This window comes from Hipposideros armiger, unplaced genomic scaffold (genome assembly GCF_001890085.2).
Source record: "Hipposideros armiger isolate ML-2016 unplaced genomic scaffold, ASM189008v1 scaffold_66, whole genome shotgun sequence".
NCBI lineage: Eukaryota > Metazoa > Chordata > Mammalia > Chiroptera > Hipposideridae > Hipposideros > Hipposideros armiger.
In genome coordinates, this window is record NW_017731416.1 from 3027231 (window position 1) to 3049052 (window position 21822).

The following is a 21822-nucleotide window of genomic DNA, read 5'->3' on the forward strand; positions in this document are numbered from 1 at the left end:
CAGCTATATAGTGTATAAGGCCAGGTGCAAAATTAAAATGCAGGACCTCCTACTCAAGAGCTTTAAAGAATTTCAACATGGCAGTAGCAGAGCATCAAGCCAAGTGTGAGACTTTTCTAAGCAGGAACGCTGTGTGCTACCTAGTTTGCCTGCCCACAAAGCAGGCCCCGACCTGTGCTCAGCTCTAACTACAGGTGTTCGTAAACAGGTCAGGGTCAGGGCAGGAAACAACCATCCTGACCAAAAGCAACCCAGTCCAGAGAGATGCAACTCTCCCTCCACACATACCTTTTACATACATCCTTCCCCGAGTTCTTAGAGACATCATACATAACTGGAAGACACTTGAGGGAGGTTTTCCTAGAATAAAGGAATGCGTAGTCTGCTTAAAAACTAATAAAGTGCTCACTCTTACTAGATAGAAGTTACTTGCTGCATTCCCAAGGGTTTTAAATTGTTTTTCAGCTTCTACGCATTAAGGTTTATAAAACTTAGCATCAGAATTTTAGCCTGGGCCTCAGGAAAAAGTTAAGGGCCCATCAAGCCCTTGGGCCTCAGTGGGAAACAGTTACATTGATTCAGTCTTCCCACTGAAAAAACCGCGTTATTATTGTATTGTGTATGTGGCTCCTCTGTTGAACTCTCTAGAAGTTTTTGATTAATTCTTGTAGGCTTTCCAGGTATGCAACCAAATCATCACAAATGATGTCATTTGCTTCCTCCTTTTGATTTGTTATATTCTCATATGTGCCCTGCCTTTCTACATTTGCTATAATGCAGTTTCTTTTAAAATTAGCTGCCTGGGCCAGCTGAGTGGCTCATTAATTAAGAGTTGGCTTGGGAGCACGGGCTCTGGGCAGCAGGGCCGCCGGTTCGGATCCCACATGGGCCAGTGACGCTGCGCCCTCTACAGCTAAGATGGTGAACAACAGCTTGGCCTGGAGCTGGGCTCCCGTGAGTCGCCCGTGACGGCGTAGGCTGTAGTGGGACTGCAGTGGGCTGCCGTAAGCTACCATGAGTGGCCAGCAGCTGGCGTGAGCTGCCATAAGCCACTGTGAGCAGCTGTCCAATGGCCGGCGACCGATCAGCCTATGCCGGGAACAGCGCAATGATCACAAAACCAACATGGGCCAGTGAAGCGACGTCCTCTACAACTAGACTGAAGAGCAAAAGGACAGCAACTTGTCTGTTCCCCTTCCACGATTCCCCAATGCTATTCCCTCCCCTAATTCCCCAATAAAACTTTTTAAAATAATAAAATAAAATTAGCTGACTAATAAATCTTAATATTGTTTTGTAGGAAACTTGAATACTTGAGAATAACGCTCATCTAGGAAAGTAAATGCCTAGAAGCAACAAAACAATTGAGGGAAAAAGGACTAATTAGGAGGGACTTGCCTTATCAGCTATCAAAATATCCTATAAAACCATGGAAATTAAAACAATGACACAAATACTGGCACAAATAGATCTTTGGAAGAAAATATAATATCCAAACAAAAACTAAATTTGTGCATATTTAGTCTATGAGAAAGTGGCATTTCAAATCAATAAAAAAGTGATAATTTAGTCAATGGTGTTTCAAATACTAAAAATTAGGATTAAGAATATGATCACAGTTGTAATTAAAGAATTACAATGAAATACAAGAAAATATTTTAATAATCTTAGGACATAGAAGGCCATTCTAAGCATTAGCCAAATCTAGGAACCCATAAAGAAAGATTGTTAAAAAATGCCCACATAATAATTTAATGCCTATTACAGGGTAAATGATCACAAAGTGAACAGACAAATAGGAAAAATATTTGTAAAAATGTAAAACAAAGGGTTTATATGTAAAATATTAAAAGTTTCTACAAGTCCACATTAAAAAGATAAAAATCCAATAGAAAAATAGGCAGAGAATTTGAAAAGATAATTCATGAAAGATAGTCTTCAATGATCATATGAAAGGTATTTAACTTTATCAATAATACACCATATTGGCTTATTAGATGGGCAAAAGTAAAAGTTTGACCATTCTCAGGTGAGGAAGCAGTTTTGGGTGCAACCTATTTACAGGGCATTAGGTAATATCTATCAAAATTAAAAGTGCCCATATCCTTTGACCCAGCAATTCCACTTCTAGGAAGTTATCTTACAGAAACACGGGTGAGTGCTTAAACATCTGTTCATTCCATCTCTGTGGTAAATGATCTAATTGCTCAACAATACAATACTGGTTGCATAAATTGTGGAATAGCTATGTAATCCATATAATGTAATATATAAAAAGAATGAATTAGATCTGTATGTGCTGATACAGGAAAAGATGTCCATAAGTACACTGAGGAATGAAAACAGCAAGCTGAAGAACAGAACAGATTGTAAGATTCTGGTTTTTTTTTTTTAAAGATTTTATTAGGGAATCGGGGGAGGAGAACAGAGAAGTTGCTGTCCTTTTGTTCTTCAGTCTAGTTGTGGAGGAGGTCGCTTCACTGGCCCATGTTGGTATTATCATTGCGCTCTTCCCAGGGAGGCAGATTGGTCGGCGGCCACTGGACGACCACTCACGGTGGCTCTTGGGAGCTCACGCCGGCTGCCAGCCACTCATGGTAGCCTATGGCAGCCTACTGCAGCCTCACTGCAGCCTACGCCCTCTCCAGAGACTCACAGCAGCCCAGCTCCAGGTCGAGTTGTTGTTCACCATCTTAGCTGTAGAGGGCGCAACATCGCTGGCCCGCTTGTGGGATCCGAACTAGGGCCCTGCTGCTCAGAGCTGGTGACCCAAGCCAGCTCTTAACCAATGTGCCACTCAGCCGGCCCAGATTCTGTATTTTTTAAGATTCCATTTTTTAAATAAAAAGGTGTACTCAAAAGTCTGTCTCCGAATGCTAATCACTTTTCACCCCCTTACACTCAAGTATTTACACTCCACTTTGCCTTTGTTTATTGTCTGCAGTTCCATGTATACAAGAACTTTATTTGTTCAATGTTTTATCCTAATACATTTTAGGTGTTCGGTAAATATTAATTGAAAAAAAAAATGAAGAGTGCTCGCTTAGGCAGCACATATACTAAAATTGGAACAATACAGAGAAGATTAGCATGGCCCCCGCACAAGGATGACACGCAAATTCATGAAGCGTTCCATATTTAAAAAAAGAAAAAAAAAATGGAAACATACATATATATTGGGTTGTCAGAAAAGTCATGACGTATTTTTTTCTGTTTTTCATCACAAAAATGCGTCATGACTTTTCCAACAACCCAATAGTTAAAAAAGTTGTATATGTTTCAAAGAATGTAGATTTAAAGTAATAAAATCTCCATGATCTGACATTAAATGCTAAAAATATACTAATTAATATTTGTATAACCTTTTTCCTATAGACAAAGCATCTTTACTTATATAGTATATCATTTGGTCTTTGTAACATCCCAAAGAAATACATAAAAATATAATTAACCTGTATTTTCGCTTTATGGTTTGCTAAAGTTAGTCTTTCAAATGATGGTCCCAATCCTATTCTACGCATTCCTTTTTAGTTTGGTTTCCAGGCTAAGTCTAGTTTTCTGAACACTGGTTTTATTCTTTGTGTGTGAATATACATACATATATAACTATACATAACTATGTACACATATAAAACTATATATTTACATATAACTTTATTTATATATATATATATGTATATATATATATATATATATATATATATATATACAGTTCCCTTGTGAAGAATGTTCTTTCCTGCCTCTCCACGCAAAATACAATTGACCCTTGAACGAGGCTAGGGGGCCCAGATACCACAGTTGAGAATAGGTGTACAAATTTTGACCCAACAGTCAGCCCCTCGCATCCACGGATTCAACCAACCGCGGATCAAAAACAGTCTTTTCCATCTGTTTTTGTGAATCAAGGTTGGAAATGCAAAACTACTGTTTTCGATTCACATCCATGGATGTGAACCCCGTGGATGCTGGTGGATAGGAAAGGCCAACTGTATTTATTTAAACAAATTGTACATGAGTGGACCCTCACAGTTCAAATCTGTGTTGTTCAAGGGTTTGAACAACTGTACAAGTAACCAACCTTGAAAACCCCGTTCAGATCAGACAACATGCCTCACTCCCTTTCCCCAAACCAAAGACCCACCCACACGGGAGACACAAGAGGTCAACTGCTTGCCCAAAAGCAGTCCCAGAAGTCAGCGAGGCAGGACAAGCTCCGCCCACGCCTGCGTCCGCCACCGTTCGAAGTCCCCGCCCTCTCCAGGAGTTTCCCAAAACCCAGCGCGGCGGGCCTCAGCCGCGCTAAGATGGCGACTCCCATGCATCGGCTCATAGCCCGGAGACAAGCGTAAGAGAGGGTCCCGGTCGGGGGAGGGGGAGGGCGGGGAGAAGCGCGTCAGCTGGCGGGTGAGGTGGCGCCGGGATGTGGAACCAGTGTCGGACTCTCAGTGCGGAGCGGCAGAGGGTGACCGATTTTCTCACACGTTGCCTACTCCTGGGGGGCTCGGGCAATAAGTTTGGTGCCCCTGGGCCAGCGATTTCGTAGAAGACGGCTGCGTAAGGTCCACGGGGCGGGACTAGGGGTGTTCTGAAGAGAGCCTCGAGTTTGGTTTCCCGGAAGGGAAATGAGTTAGTTACTAAGTAGTTTGTGTCCCTTTGCCCACCCAGCCCCCCACCCACCCACGCGTGGCCGGGGGAAGCCTAGAGCCCTGTCCTGACCTCCTACTCTCGCCGACGTTTGCGGACTCGAGCCTAGCTGGTTTTTCCTGCCCACTTCCTATCGCCTTCCTTAGGAACAGCCTGATTACAACGCCGACTTTTCTCCCGAGCTATAGTCTCACTTTCTGCCATTCATTCTCTTCTGTAAATATTAATTTATTCATTACCTACCGCTTTGCCAGATTTTGGTATAAAGAAGTGTTCAAGATAAACCCTGTTTTCAGGGAGCTTACATTCTAGTAGTGGGAAGAGTTGATAAACTAAACATTTTAAGTAAATACAGTTGGTGATAAGAACTTTGAAGGAAATAAGAGGTGATGGAAAAAGAGAAAGGCCCAGGTTAGGTTGGTTGACCTGGAAAGGTATTTCTGAAGAGGTGATGTTTGAACAGAGATTGAAAGTGTGAGAAAGGAGCCAGTCACGAGAGGATTTAGGGAAAGAACATCCAGACAGTGGAATAATTACTTTGAGAAAAGAAAGAACTTAGTTTTTAAGAATTGAAAAATTACCATTGTGGTGAATGAGTGAGAGAGTGGCACAAAAGGTTCGCTGTGGACAGATAATGCAGGAGTCATCCCAGATTGCCTCTTTCTCATAAAGCCTTTTTTCTTCTACCAACCTGCACACCCAGATGTCTGTCACTTTTTCAGTCTCTCAGCATTTCATGCCGTCAGCATTTGTACATCTGTAATATATGGCTCACATTCTGCTAGCATATGTTTATATTTTTATATTTATATTTTTTATTCTAAGAATCCTTTTTCATTCTCTCCCCTCCATCACTGTCTTTCATGCCAGATGAGAAGAGTTCCTCCAGCATAAGGGTAAAGACTTAGGGAGCCAGTGTATGTAGTATGCTTGGTGGAGGAAGAAGGCTTTGAAGTTAGTTCTGAGATCAAGAATGGAATGGTAATAATACTTAGTAGGTAGACTAAATGATTTCACCAGGGTCCTCTCTCTAACTCTCAGGTTTGTTCTTTTGGGTGTCGGTTCCATAGTTGGATAGGTTCATTCCTTTGGTCCCAAGGTGGCTGCAGTATCTAGGGCCCTGTATAGCCTCTCAGCTTTAAGTTGATGGCATCTTGTTGGTGTAGCTTGGGTTACATGCCCAACCCTAAACCATGTCTATGGGGTTGTGAAACTGATTGACTTAGGTCTCATTTTTTTCCTAGTACACGTGAATCGATTTCTGTAAATCAATGATGAGCTGGGTGGGTAGGTCAGAGGAGGTAATGAATGCTAGATTGGCAAATCAACCAATGTCCACTCTAAATATGAAGTGAAAGGAAGACTTTTAGCACCTCAAGAATGTTGCTATTTCTTACTTTAGAAATATCAGTAAGTTAAATGTTCCGTTTCTACAGCATGCTTGTGTTTAATACATGACCTACACAGAAGTAAAAGACAAATCTTACATTAGGAGCTTTTGGTTTTGTTGCGAAGAAAGCATGGTGTATAATAAAAGCTGTCGGGGGATGGGGGGGGGCGGCCGGCCGAGTGGCGCGAAGGTTAAGAACTGGCTTGGGACGCCAGAGGGCCCCGGTTCGGATCCCACATATGAGGGCCAGTGACACTGCCCTCTACAGCTAAGATGCTGAACAACAGCTCAACCAGCTGGGCTGCTGAGTCGCTGGCAACGGCGTAGGCTGCAGCCCCTGTGGCAGTGGGTTGTCATGGGCTACTGCCAGCAGCCGCAGTGAGCGGCCGTCCAGAAGCCAGCAACTGATCTGCTTCCCCCGGGAAGAGCGCAATGATGGTGCCAACTTGGGCCAGTGAAGCAACGTCCTCCACAACTAGACTGAAGAACAAAACAACAGCAACTGTCTGTTCCCCTTCCCCCGATTCCCCAGCACTGTTCCCATCCCCCCAATGCCCCAATAAAAAATCTTTAAAAAAAAAAGCTGTCAGGGTATATAGATAGTATGTCCCCAGGGAGTCAGAGAAGGAAGGCCTTTGGAGGCTAGAGGCTCCAGAAGAGGTTAGGGAATATTTTGGGGGGAAAGCAGAAAAGGAGCCTTTGCTTTTAGTTTTATAGTTATCAGAGGTTTAATTTTATTTATAAAGAGCATATCTTAATTTCATAATAACAAATTTTAAACTGTTTTTAAGTTAGTCATGAGAAGTGAGAAAATACTGTTGTCTTTCTTTTAAAAAGTCTTTGGACTTACAGAGGAAAGGGAGGATGTAAAAGAAAGAAAAAAAAAGAGCCTAAGTTTGAACTCCCCTGTGCAGCAGATCTTCAGGGACTTAACTTTAAGTCAATTGAAATGAGATGATTTTCACTTTGTAAATTGTAATTACATGTACTCCTATTCATATGTAAGTAGATTGTAGAATCTTAACACTATTAGGGTCATTTTTTTACTCACTCCCCTGCATTCCACTACTCTCTTCAGCATCCAGGGCAATCATCTAACTTTGGCTTGAAGACCTCCAGTAGGACATTAACCTCCTGAAGTAGCCTGTTACGTTTTTCAAATCTATCAAAAAGTTTATGTTGAACTGAAAGGAAAATAATATTTACAAAGCTAAACCTTACTCCCTTCTAACTTCCCAGCTTTTCACCCATTCTGTGGTTTCAGTCAGTTAAAAACCCTAAGTTTTCCATTTGAATTGCCATCATGTCAAGCTTCCCCTGTCTTGTACTTGTATTGATTTTCTGGACTTAAGGGTTAGACTTACTTTTACCCTTGTTAAATTTCATCTTGTTAGATTCGACACAGATCCAGCCTTTCAAGACCTTTTTGGATCCTGATTCGGTCATCTGTCGTATTAGCTATCCCTCTCAGCTTTGTGTCAACTACAGGTTTGATAAATATGCTCATCAGTGTTCTCATCCAAGTCATTTATAAAAATGTCGAACAAGACCAAACTGAGGACCAAACGCCACAGGCCATCACTGGATACCTCTCTCTGTAATTTACTTCAACCCATTAAACAGTACTCTTTGTCCATGATGTTCAGCTGACCTACCTGATTGTTGTTTTGTTCACAAGGGTATTGTGAGAGACTTTCCAAAATGCCTTATTAATGATTTGATATCTAGTGATCATGGATTTTTTTTCTGAATGGATTTAATAAATCCAGCCAGAATTTTGCCTGGAATGGATGTAAAGTTTACCTACCGATCTAGTTTGTGGAATCTGATTTTTATTTTCTCCCCATTTCGAAAATCAAAACAGCATTTGCCTACTCCCTGCCTTTCAGCACCACTCCTGTTTTCCAGAATTCCTCAGATTACCTGTAGCAGTACAGCAGTCTGGAAAATCTCTGGTGAATCCAGGAGCAATCACCTGGGCCATTGACTTAAACACATTCAGAATGGATAAGGTCTCTGTCACCCACTCCTCAAGGATGTTGGGCTTCAGTTTTACTTTGTATTCTGCATATAATTGTGTTGCGTTCAGACTGAAGCAAAATAAAATAGTGTTGCTTGTTCTCTTAGCCCATAACATGATATTGGTGGCCTATTTACCTAGCACCCCAAATAGTAAACCTATTCCTTCTTTGATTCTTTGTGCTTTAAATATAACTAAAACACAAAGGAAAACTATTTTAAATGTTCTTGATATTTTTCCCTAGTCTCAGCTCATTTTGGCAGGAGGCTTTCAGATATTTCTCTTATAGGCCTTTACCACTCTTCTGTACTCCTTAGTTATATGTTCCTTTAAAAGTATACTTTAACATTTGTTTTATGATTTCACATGCAATCTATGTTCATTGTTGAAAAATTAGAAAATAACAGCTAAGAAAAAAAAGGTATTAGAATCCTACCCCAAAGATAGTCATTGTTTACATTTTAGCATATAACCTTTTAGGTCATGTTTAATATGCTAAATACCCTCATAGTGTTCTTTATGGATGTACAATAACTTTTTGGCCATTTCCTTTGTCGTTCGATAGTTAGGTTTACTCTTATAAACCATATTGTACTTCCTATAATAAATATTTATGCAACTGAATTTTTGCATATATCCAGTATTATTTCTGGATCAAATGGTATAGACATTTTTTTAAAAGTCAGGTTTATTGAGGTTTCATTTACATAGAGCAAAATTCATCCTTTTTAATATACAGTTCTGTGAGTTGTGACAAATACATATAGTCATGTAACTATCACCAAAATGAAGATATACAATAATTTCAATATACCAGAAGCCCCCAGACCCTTTCCCAATCACAGCCTCCTCTCTCCTTTCTAAAGATAACCACTCTTCTAAAATTTATGGCGATTACTTCCTTGCTTCTCTGTAAATTTACCATCTAACTGGAGTTTAGATTTAATGCATTAGAGTTTAATTATGCCTGTCTTTGAACTTTATACAGAATAGACAATTTGAATTCTTTTGAGTCTGGCTTTTTATATCTAAGATCCATCTAAGTTAAGCTGGTTTGTTTCCTTTTTTTTTTTAAAGATTTTTATTGGGGAATTGGGGGATGGGAACAGTGCTGGGGAATTGGGGGAGGGGAACAGATAAGTTGCTGTCCTTTTGTTCTTCAGTCTAGTTGTGGAGGACCTTGCTTCACTGGCCCAAGTTGGCACCATCATTGCGCTCTTCCCGGGCGAGGCAGATCAGTTGCCGGCTTCTGGACGGCCGCTCACTGCGGCTGCCGACCGCTCATGCTGGCTGTTGGTTACACACGGTAGCCCATGGCAACCCACTGCCACAGGGGCTGCAGCCTACGCCGTCGCTGGCGACTCACGGCAGCCCAGCTCCAGGTTGAGCTGTTGTTCAGCATCTTAGCTGTAGAGGGCAGTGTCACTGGCCCTCATGTGGGATACGCGAACCAGGGCATTCTTGCGCGTCCCAAGCTAGTTCTTAACCAATGCGCCACTCGGCCGGCCCTGGTTTGTTCATTTTTATTACTATGTAGCATTCCACTGTATTCTATACCACAAATTATCCATCCTATTTTGATGTTATTTCCAATTTTGAGGATACTACAAAGCATGCTACTAAGAATGTTCTTACAGTTCTCCCTCTTCCTCTTTCCTGCTTGAACAAGTCAATCCTGAAGCCATTAGGTGGCTTAGAGCCGGACAGGCATCCATACAGAGGGTTGACCTGGCATTGGAATATTCATGTGAAGTGGGGCAAGGAGGGCATCCACCTAGGGGCATGAACTGGCCTGCAGTGTCAGCAGGGTAGAAGGGCCATCCATTGGGGGGAAGGTCCAGTGCAGGGTGTCAGATCCCAAGCAGAGAGAGGGGTGTGTCCACACAGGGGGGCAATTCACAAGTTGTTACCCGATTGAGAATATATAAGCGGAAGGGGAGGTGTAATTTGATACAGGGTGTCAGAGCCTAAGGAGAAAGAGAAATATGCCCACATGTGGGGGAATGGCCTGACGATGGGAGTCAGCCCAAGCGGAGTGAGGAATTGTTCACATGGGGAGGACAGCGAAGAGTATCAGATCCCAAGTGAAGTAAAGAGGACATCTGTCGGGGGAGGGGACAGCAGTGGCAACAATGGGCAATTGTTATATGAAAAGAAATAAGTAAATCTGTTCAGGATAATGGGAGCCAGATTTCTCACTGAAGAAGGAAGTATGAAGAAGCAAAGAATAGAGTAAACCCTGTGAAGGGTTTGGATTGGAATTAAACATATTGGTATGAATTCATGATTTTCAAATATGTAATTAAATATAAATGTAAATGTGTATATTTGATAGATGGGTAGGGTGTGTGTGTTCCCTATCTCTGTCCACTGGGAGTACCTGGGAGCAGCAATATCCCAATAACAGTGAGCACACATGTGCCCTGATCTTGACTCTAAATATCATCAGGGTCCCTCCATCAGGCTGATTGCAGGCTGGGGCAGGGCAAGTGTAAGATGAGCCTGGAATTTTTTTGTTGTACCAGAAAGCAAGGAAATACTCAAAGAATGCAGGAGTCCTATCAAAAGAACACAGAATCCAGCTTGAAAGGATTCCCACTTACCAAATCTAGGACAATCTGAGCATCAAAAGAAATCATGGTAATGGATTATAACTCATTGAATAAAATAGAAAAATATGAGTTCATACTGATAGATGAATAAAGGAATTGAAAATATAATGAACAGGATATTTATGCACTGTCAAGTACCAAGTCACAAAGTACATTTATTAATTGCTATATTATCAATTATAGTTGTATAACAAATTACCCTAGCACTTAGTGACTTCTAGTATAAATTTTATCTCATAGTTTCTGTGGGTCAGAAATTCAGGAGTGACTTAGCTGGGTGGTTCTAATTCAGCCTCTCCCATGCGGTTGTGGTCAGGATTTTGCCAGGGGTTGCAGTCTTCTGAAGGCTTGATCAGGACCGGATGATCTGCTTCTAGCATTGCTCATTCACAGGGCTGTTGGCAGGAGGCCTCAGTTCCTTGTCATGTGGACTTCCCTAGATGCTGCTTGAGCATCTTCATGACAGGGCAGCCACATAATCTAATCTTCGAAGTCACACTCAATCACCCTGCTTGATTCTGTTAGAAGCCAAGTCACTAAGTCTGAGCCACATTCAAGAGGAGGGGACTTAGGTTCCACCTCTTGAAGTGAGGAGAATCAGACAATTTGTGGGCATAATTTTATACCACCAAAATTTTTAAAAGGACAAAAAGTAACTTGACAATGCAAAGTCTAGTAGACTCTCCTCAACAAAGGGATCAAAGTGAGTGCCATCAGTAACAAGACAATGAAGTTTTGTGTCACCTGACAGGAATACAATGAGAAGAACACAGCACATTTCTCTTATATTCCTGCCAAAGATGCATAGTCTGAATCTAATCATGTAGAGATATCAAGTGTGGTAGCCAGCCTCCAGGATGACCCCCAATGATCCCTGCCTCCTGGTATTCACACCCTTGTGTAGCCTCCTCCACGTTGTACTAGGATTGATCTTTGTTACCAGTAGAATACAGCAAAAGTGGCATGTCATTTCCAAGATGAGGTTATAAAGGACTGTGACTACTTTCTTGAGTTGTCTTGGTCACTCACTTTGGGGAAAGCTATGTTGTGAGCAGCCCTATGGAGAGGCCCACATGGCAAGGAACTGAAGCCTCCTGCCAATAGCCTCATAAGTGAGCTTGGAAGCAAATTCTACAAAATAACTGGCCTGTAATCTTCAAAAAGTGTCAAGGTTATGAAAAGCAAGACACAACTGAGAAACTCTTCCAGACAAAAGGAGACGAAAAAGACATGACAAGTGCAGTATTGATGCTGAACTAGATTTTGCTATAAAGAACATCATTGGAAAATTTAATGAAACAAGATTAAATAGTAGAATGTATCAACACTCGTTTCTTGATTTTGATGGTGACATTGTTATGTAGAAGAATGTCCTAGTTAATAGACACATGCAGCAAAACAGTCCGGGTTGATGAGGCATCAGGTTGGCAACTTAGAAATGTTTCAGGAAAAATAGTTCTTTGACTGTACTTCCATCTTTCCTGTAAGGTTGTAATTGTTTCAAATTTTTCAAAAGCTACATAAAAGGAAGCAATATTCCTATACATGTTTATGGTATAGTTGTGCATGGATGTCTGTTGCATAAATACCTACAATAGAGTGTGCACAGAGCATGCATTTCTTCACCTATAGTGAATTTTTTTCAAAATGGTCCTACCAATTTGCATTGGTACTAACCATCAGTGTTCCTCTTGCCATGCATATCCTTGCTAACATTTGCTATTGCCAGTTGTTAATTTTAGTCTTTCTGGTAGGTGTCTAGTTCTATCTTATAGGGCTTTTAACTTGCTTTTCTTTGATTAGTATTGAGTACCTTTTCATGTTTATTGTTAATTTGTATTTTCCAATCCCATTTTTATACTTTCTTTACATTTTCCACTTCATCTTATTTTTCTATTATCCGTCATTTTCTTGATTCGTAAGAGTTCTTTGTGTACTCTGGAGAAGAGGCCATTGGTTATACACAGAGTGTGTCAAAAAAATGGATACACATTTTAAGAAAGGAAAAGACTGTATTAAAATTGTAATACCCAATATATACCAATAACAAAAGATGAATACAAGTCATGTGTATACATTTTTTTTGGCACCCCCCGGTATGTTGCAAATATCTACTTTTTGGATTCCCTTTTTACTCTCCTCATAGTACATGTGGATGAACGGAAACTCTTAATTTTAAATTTTAGTATAATTTATCAGCCTTTTCCTTTATGATTAGTGTTGTGTTTTTGTTTCTTATGAATTCTTAACTCAAATATGTCACTTTATAAACCACTATTTTTTAAAACCTTTATTGGTCTGTAATTAATGTGTGCATATAGTAGAGTAGAGGTTAAGTCTTATTGTTTCCACACGCGTAACTAGTAATTCCTGTACAACCTGTCCTTTCCCCCCACTGCTCTCAATGCCATGCTTGTCATAAATTAAGTTTTCATATATACATTAGTCTATTTCTGGACATTATGTTCTGTTCCATTGGCTTATTTATACATCTTTGCTCCAGTCGCATATTATTAATTATTAAAGTTTTATTATAAGTCATTGTCTTTTAATCTAAGTCTTCCTTATTTGTTCCTTTACAAGGGTGTTTTGGCTATTCTTAGCTTTTTATATTTCCATATACATTTTAGAATAAATCCCAAAACAAATAAACAAAAACCTGTTGTGATTTTTATTGGCATTTGAGTCTGTAGATCAGTTTGGGGAGAATGGACATTTTTACAATATTGAGTCTCCCAATCTATGAACATAGTATATCCCTCTCTTAGTCACTTATTGTATGTCTAATTCTTCCCAGTAATGTTTGTTTTCTGCATAAAAGTCTTGCACATATTTTTTTCGATTTATTTATAGGTATATTTGATAGTTTTCAGGCTATTATAAATATCACTTTTTTTTTTTAGATTTTTTTTTTAATTGGGGGGATGGGAACAGCGGTGGGGAATTGGGGGAAGGGGAACAGACAAGTTGCTGTTGTTTTGTTCTTCAGTCTAGTTGTGGAGGACGTTGCTTCACTGGCCCAATTTGGCACCATCATTGCGCTCTTCCCGGGTGAGGCAGATCAGTCACCAGCTTCTGGACAGCTGCTCACTGCGGCTGCTAGCCGCTCACGCTGGCTGCTGGCTACAAACGGTAGCCCATGGCAACCCACTGCCACAGGGGCTGCAGCCTAGCCGTCGCCGGCGACTCACGGCAGCCCAGCTCCAGGTTGAGCTGTTGTTCAGCATCTTAGCTGTGGAGGGCAGTGTCACTGGCCCTCATATGTGGGATCTGAACTGGGGCCCTCTGGCGTCCCAAGCCAGTTCTTAACCATCGCGCCACTCGGCCGGCCCATAAATATCACTTTTTAAAGTTTGTTGTTTTACATGTTGACCTAACGCAGAATTCAGCAAACTGAATCCTGTCTGCTACCTGTTCTTATAGGTTTGCAAGCTAAGAATGTTATTTACATATGAATATGTAATGGCCTCAATCTAATCATGTAGAGATATCAAATGTGGTTGCCAGCCTCCAAGATGACCCCCAATGATCCCTGCCTTTTGATATTTACACTGTTGTGTAGTCTCCTCCACATTGTACTAGGATTGGTCTTTGTTACCAATACAGCAAAATTTTGTATTTTGAATACAGCAAAAGCTATGGTATGTCAATTTGATGATAGGGAATACTAACTTTGAACCTCAATTGAGTGAATTGTTATCCTCCAGAAAAGAATTTTATTCTTCTCATTAGTGAACCTCATTTATGTGAAATATTTTTATTAATAAAATCATTGTGGAAATGTTTCTCTCTTATTATCTAAGTATCTACGTAATACCCTCAATTTTGCCCCTTGGTCTGCAAAGCCTAAACTATTTACTATCTGACCCTTTACAGACAAAGTTTGCTGACCTCAATCTTAAACCTTACTAAACTCACTTAATGAATTTTAATTATTTCAAAAAATTTTATCTGTAGATTCTTTTGGATTTGCCATGAACGTAATACACCATCAGTGAGGAATGAGAGTTTTATTTCTTCCTTTTCAATTCTTTCATCTGTTTTTCTTTGCTTGCTGCATCTTAATCCAATATCCGGAATTGAGATTTTTCTTAGCCTTCTAGATATAGGCTGCACTCTATATATGGTTGGTTTATTCTTAGGGCATAGCCCCTCAGAGTCCTAACTCTGGATACAAAGTTTGCCTCCTGGCTTGTTGTAAATCACTATTGACTCTCTTAAGTTAGGCGAACACCCCTGTGCAAGAGTTGACTTAACTACAGGGCTGACCACTCTGAATTTCCATCTTCCATATTTTGGCTTGGTTATTCTTTACCCCTTGTTAGTTCTCTCAAGCAGGCTGTTTAAAATGTTTTGACTCTCTTTTCTAGTTCTGAGCTAAACAGTTGGTCTGAGTTACCTAGTCTGCCATTACTGGAATGGAATTGAGGAATGAAGATTTTAACTCAATTCTGTCAAACTTCAAGGTCCATGATTTTTATCCCTTACTATACTGTGTTGTGGTTAAGTCTAACAAACAATTTGAAGTGAAAAAAATGTTTATTTTTAAAAAATGAACATCATTTTACATTTCAAATTGTGCCTTCCAGGGCAGAAAATGTCAAATGAATATTTTAAGGCCTGTATTCTAATTTTTCCTCTGTAGTGAAGCAAATAAGCAGCATGTAAGATGTCAGAAATGCTTGGAATTTGGGCACTGGACTTATGAATGCACAGGAAAAAGAAAATACCTACACAGGCCTTCAAGAACAGCAGAACTAAAGAAAGCTTTAAAAGAAAAAGAAAACAGATTATTATTACAACAAAGGTAAGTTTACATGTGGTATCCAAAGGAATATTTTTATTTATATTTGTGGAATTTATTAAGGGCCTAAATGTTTCATGGCAGTTATCCATATTTAGGGTATCATGCTAGCTAATGTTTAATGAGTGCTTACTATGTGCCAGGCGCTGTACTAAGCTCTTTATGAGTATTAGCTTATTTAAACATCATATCTATACCATAAAGTTAAGTACTATTATTAATCCCCATTTTACATATGGAGAAAATGAGGCATGGAGAGATTCAATAACTTGCTCAGTCACACGGCTAGTAAGTAGAAACGTTAAGTGTTAAACTATCAGCCTCTCTTCAGAATCCATGTTCTTAATCACTTTGTTTTATTGCCTAAACTGACAATGACATAACAGATTACTATGAGGTAGATTATGTCAGCTAATAAGAAAAGATGTCCAAGAGAAGCATCCAAGGTACTTATATTAAGTATACAGACCAGGTAGAGAACAGTCTATATAATATGCTATCATTTATGTTAAAAAAGAGGAAGAAGGAATAATGGCATTTTTTAGGAAATATAAATGATCAATAATAGTAGTTCCTTTCTAATAGGAGTACTAGGTAGAAAGAAAACTGGAAAATTGTCCTTTACCCTTTTATGTCCTTTGGATAAAGCTTTTTAAATTCCTATGAAATAAGTAATTTTTTGTTTTAGAGACAACTGAAATAGGAAGATGTCAGTCAGTTCAACCTAGTCCTTAAAATTAGAAGTGGCATCTTCAGGAGGACTGTGAGCTCCATAATAGTGTCTTAAACATCTGGACTTCTAAGGCAGCAGTCTTCCAGTTTGTAGACATGAAGGCTCTTGGGTTATGCAGGAATATGATAAGTAATCAGCTTCTAGGTCATCAACATTCATATACACTTTTTCCAAAGATAAATCTGTATGAGAACTTGCCTCCTGGTTCTTCTTTTTCACTCCCTTTCCCAACAACCCTGCTTTAATTTCACAAAAGAAAGGCACACCTCTCACCTACCTCTAACCTAACCTTTGTGTATTTGTCCTCTTGTCTAAACACCCAGAGATTTTTCAAAATACTAGTTATTTGTACTGAGAAAGTGAATGGCTCCAATTATTGGGAGTAAACCCTTTTGTAAATTTTTTTCCCCAACAAAATTAATTGGAGAAGGACCTAATTGAGTTGTCAATTTAAAAGTATATTTCAATGATATATCATTATGTTACTTGTAGAATATAACAGGAGGAATTCAAAGAATTGAGTGACTGCTACAGCAAAACTCTTCCTGTTCCCATCTAGTATTTAGGTTAACAGGGTTTGTCAGGGTTAAATTGATAAAAATTAAATATGGGAATTGAATTGATGTTGGACCTTGTCACTATAACAGTAAGATCCATGGATACTTAAGCTAGAAAAAAATAAAACCATGTCATTAAGAGCTGTGTTTCCAATAAAATTATTTTTATGTATAATAGTTATTAAAATTTATAATATATTTTTACATTGTTTTAATCAATTTTGTAGTAATAATGGTAGTGGTAACTCAATTCAGAATTTTTAAACACTTTTTAAAGCCTTATGATCACAGGTAATTAAAATACACAATTTCAAGTTATGTCTATATTTTTACTGCAGAGAAGTATAAGTGATTGGTAAAATTTTCAGGCGTAGAAATATTTAGGATACATTCTATGGGGAAAGCAGAATAAAAGTACAAGTTCAAAGAGGAAAAAAGGACAATGTAAAAGTACCAACTGTTAAAGATAAGCTTGTTCATGTATTTTTTAAGTGAATTACGGTAGGTATCAAATTATTGTGACATTTACTTTCTATTGGATAGAGTTATCAAAGTGATATAGCAATTTTCTTTTTTAACTATCAATACGTAATATGCCGGAGATTATACCCTTTGCAAATATTAAAACTTAGAATAAAAAAATCTATAAGGCAAATACACAGTTTTTCAAAGTTCTTATATTAGGAATGTAAGCAAAAAATGTTTGAAGAACTCTTGTCCTAAACAATAAAAGTTAGGAATAATTTCATCCCAATACTTACTTTTGTTTTTCTAGTTGTATTAGCAAGTATCTTGATCTTAAAAATACAGAGAATACATGAATTTTAGATACCCTCTGTTACATAAAAATTGCTGATTTTTTGTTTAATGATAAAATGATGGAAATGTGTGAATTACAGTGATCATGGATTCTTGTAGCGTGGTTTAATAAATGTACTTCTCCCACTTATTTTAACCCCAAAATGACAATTCTGTAAGTAACTCCATTGTGTAAAACTTTACATAAATATATATATTTATATTTGAAGACTCAGGAAATAAGGATCGAAGCATTACCTAGAAAATACAAATAAGTCCAGAATATAGAAATGTTAAATTTACAGGGCTGTGTGATAGTAATAGAAGTAATTCTGTAATTTGAAAGTCTGCATGTTGTTTGGCAGAAATATAACAGCAAGCCATTTGTATATTTCATTCAAAAATCACCAGACTTTGTTCTTTATAAATAATATAAGGGAACACAGCCTCGAAGTATTAAGTCTCTGGTTTTTAAACAGTAAATAACTGAACATTTGGGGACTTTCAGAAAAAGAAATGGTTGTTTTAAATTAAAGGTTGCTTTTCTTTTTATATGAAATGGCCATTTATAATATGACTCTGGAAACTCAAATTCTAAATTACAGCCTTTGTTGTGCTATTATTTGCTTTGTTTTGTTGTTCAGGAAGTAGTTGATGTAGCCATGTCAACCTAAGTTCAAAACTAAAAAAGAATCAAATTGGTGCATTCAGCCATCTCAACTACTAACTTACCTGGCTTCTGAGATACAGTTGATAGATCACTTAAGTGCCGGATAAGTTGACTGCATGGACCACATACAGCTCACAATAGGAAACTTTCCACTTGGCTATAACAAGAAGTGCTGGACTCCGAGTACCTATTATAAAAGACAGAGTTTTCTTCAATGTAAAACAGTTTGAGGGATAACAAGGGTTTGTCTGAGCTGTGTATAATCATTCTATTAACAGGAGCTTTTTCCCCCCTTGTGTTTATTAGCGTTGGAGAAACTAATGTAGAAAAAAAGACCAAGAAAAAAAGGTATGTGTGGCTTCAGGAGTATTATGTAGATAATATATAATACTAGTTGGAGGGATGGGAAGAGTGATTTTAAAGTAATAGCTATAAGGTTTGGATCTGAAGTCTCTTGTTTGCAATTTATGATTAAATATTATCCTATTTTTTGATATGTTCCTCTCTTTACCTGTCTGGAATTTATTGCTGTCATTTCTACTTTTTCTTCAATTTCCCAGAGTCCTTATACCTGGGAATAGTAAATTTCTATTGGCTTGGAATAGAAAATGTTATTAGACTGGTAAGAAATTATTGACCCGCTATATCAGGTCTAAAGTAGTTAAGATTATGAAACACTTACCACTTTTAAATGGTAAATAAACCCATTTGTTACACTGCAACATTATTCTAATATCATTTGCTCTGGAGCATAATATATTAGGTACACTTATCTTAGACAGTGAAATTGCTGAAGTAAAAGACCTTGCTAAGTTGGGAAGAGATGAGGTTAAAATAGTTAGGCAGTCCCCAAAGCATCAAATCTGGGGATAACGTGGTAGCAAATCTTCAGCATATACATATATGTATATCCTATTCATATGAAATGAACACCTATTACATGTCAGCTTCCGATGCATGTAACTGTTGATTATCTGCTAGGTCTAAGAGTGTAACCAGTTCCAGTAGCGATAGCAGTGACAGTTCAGCCAGTGATTCTTCATCAGAGAGTGAAGAAACGTCTACCTCATCTTCCTCAGAGGATAGTGACACTGATGAAAGCTCCTCCAGTTCATCGTCTTCTGCCTCCTCCACAAGCTCTTCCTCGTCCTCTGATTCAGACTCAGATTCCAGCTCTTCCAGCAGCAGCAGCAGCAGCACAGATAGCAGCTCTGAGGATGAACCACCAAAGAAGAAGAAAAAGAAATAGAATTGCTCCATCCTTATTGGACTGATGGATTGAAAACTATCTGATTCTCAAAAGGGAATTTAGACTATGTTAAAGCCAAATAGGTTTACTGGCCAAAATTTCTAGAGCTCAAAAGTTTATAAATGTTTTACATTTCAGAGCATAAAAGGCATTAATAATAATAGAATATGTATACTTTTTTATTTTAAGGATGAATCTTGTTTTTCTTTTTTATCTTTAAAATATATCTCTAAAACTTAAAGCTGAGATCCAGTAAATCTGTTTTTGTGACAAAACTTATCTTTTCTTCCTGTGAAATGAATGCTATACTTTGTTATATATTAGTGTTATGTATCAGACATGTTTTCAGGATAATGCATCAGAGTATCTGGCAGTGTTTTTTCTAATGCTTTTGGCCGTGTGTCATGTCAGATTTAATACATCGTTGCTATAAGCTTACGACTATTCCTAATGTTAATAAATGTGCTCTATTTTTATGTTTATGTTGAGAAAGTTATTTGGACTTTTTTGTCCTAATTGAAAAGTTCAAGGAACCTATTAATATATTTATACCTTTTGGATGGCCCAAGTTTCAAGTTACTGTGTTGTATCATTCATTTTCTTCTTAAGAGTTACACTTTTCTGAGGAAAATCATTCTAAAGGAATTTGAAAAGAAACAAAAATTCTGAAACTACTGGGGAATCTAATCTTGGTGCCTTTTGATAAATTTAGTGTCTCAGAAACGAAAGCAGTCATTTAAAACGCTCACAAGTAAAAGTGATAGGAATATCTTTCTGTGTTAATATGCTTTAAAAGGTACCATTCAAAGTGGAAAAGAAGGTAGGAGAAAGAGGTAGTTTTTATTACCTCTTATTACAGCCATGTTGTTTACCTTTTACTAAGATTTTTTAAGCTTTCATAAAGATTGCCTTTTACCATTTTCGCAATTGCGAATGACAGTTTATGTGGTAACTGGTCATATACGACAGTCTACTGCATAAATATGAATGACTTGGATTAATTTGGTGTGTTTACATAGCATATACACAGTTGAAATCTAGCATGAAAGGTTAAAAAATACTGCATAATGTTTCTTAAAAGTAAAATACCCTGCCGTAGTGAGGTTATTTGGTTTAAAATCACATTATTCTGTGATGGCTTTTAAACTTTTTGAAAAGAGGTATTATTTGTAGAAAAATCTTGATTTGGGTTAAACATAGGTTTTTGAGACTATGAATGTTGTCTTTTTTATATTTCTACGAACAAGTGGTAGAAAATTACTTTTAAATAAAATGGGCTTCTATTTAAATGTTGAAATACATGTATGTTGTGAGTTTAAGGAGGCTGTAATTACTTGAAGGTTTACAGAACCACCTCCGTTCAGTGATTGTAAACAAACTCTCAAAACATCTTTTCAAAGGCTCCATACAAAATGTATCGAATGACAGGAAAATTTAATAAATTACTAATTAAACATATTTTACGAGGTTTGAGGTCTCCATAAGGGCAATTTTAGCAGTTAAAGAACTTGGAAAAGAAGAAAAATGTGTATGTAGGTTGCATCACTTGCAATTAAATAAAACTTATCATTTGTGCTCACAAACTTAAGCTTTCTGTTATCTCTGCTATTTTACTTAATACTAGTTTTTATTTCTTTTGAGTGTAAGGGCGTTTAAACACATTGTAATTATTTTTACTATTACAACTGTTAAAAGGTATTTACCTGGAGAAGGACAGAGGACAAGGAACTATTTTCTAGTCACACAGTTCACTCAAAAAAGCCAAATCAATGGCAAAGTAGAGACTAACTTCCAAAGAGTACTCCCATCCTTCCTAAAAGCAAAACTCTGGAAGTTGACTCTCTGGCAAATGTACTAAGTGTATTATTTCTCAACCACAATCATCTCAAAAGGAGTCATTAGATCATAGGTTTTCATTCCTCAGACATTTCATTAGGATGACCGTGCAATGTTGAAATTTTCTCCTGGAATCAAAATACCACATTAGGCTACAGGTTAGCACTGGAAAGAGAAGAAAGTGCAGAGAAGGTGTACTTCATATTCATGGTTTTATTTAGTCTTTTAACTTTTTATTTTGAACTGATCGTAGATTTACAGAAAAGTTGCAAAAATATTAAAATTTTCATATATCCCTCACCTAGTTTTCTCTAATGTTAGTATCTTACATAATCATATTACAATGATCAGAACCAAGAACTTAATATGATAAAACTGTTAATTGAACCAAAAACCTTTTTAATATTTCACCAGTTTTCCCTCTAATGACCTTTTTCTGTTCCAGAAAATGCATTTACTTAACTTCTAAGTCTGCTACTGTCTAACAATTCCTCAGTCTTTGTGTTTCT

At 37.9% G+C, this 21822-nt stretch overlaps 1 protein-coding gene across 1 annotated transcript; it reads left to right on the forward strand.

Annotated features, from left to right (window-relative positions):
* The first annotated feature begins 4264 nt into the window (after positions 1 to 4264).
* Positions 4265 to 21056, forward strand: ZCCHC10 (zinc finger CCHC-type containing 10). The gene is made up of 4 exons (XM_019642142.1): positions 4265 to 4345; positions 15312 to 15473; positions 18535 to 18576; positions 19210 to 21056. Exons 1-4 carry the CDS (start codon positions 4305 to 4307, stop codon positions 19475 to 19477), a joined length of 513 nt encoding a protein of 170 aa, XP_019497687.1. The 5' UTR covers positions 4265 to 4304; the 3' UTR covers positions 19478 to 21056.
* The last annotated feature ends 766 nt before the right edge of the window (positions 21057 to 21822 follow it).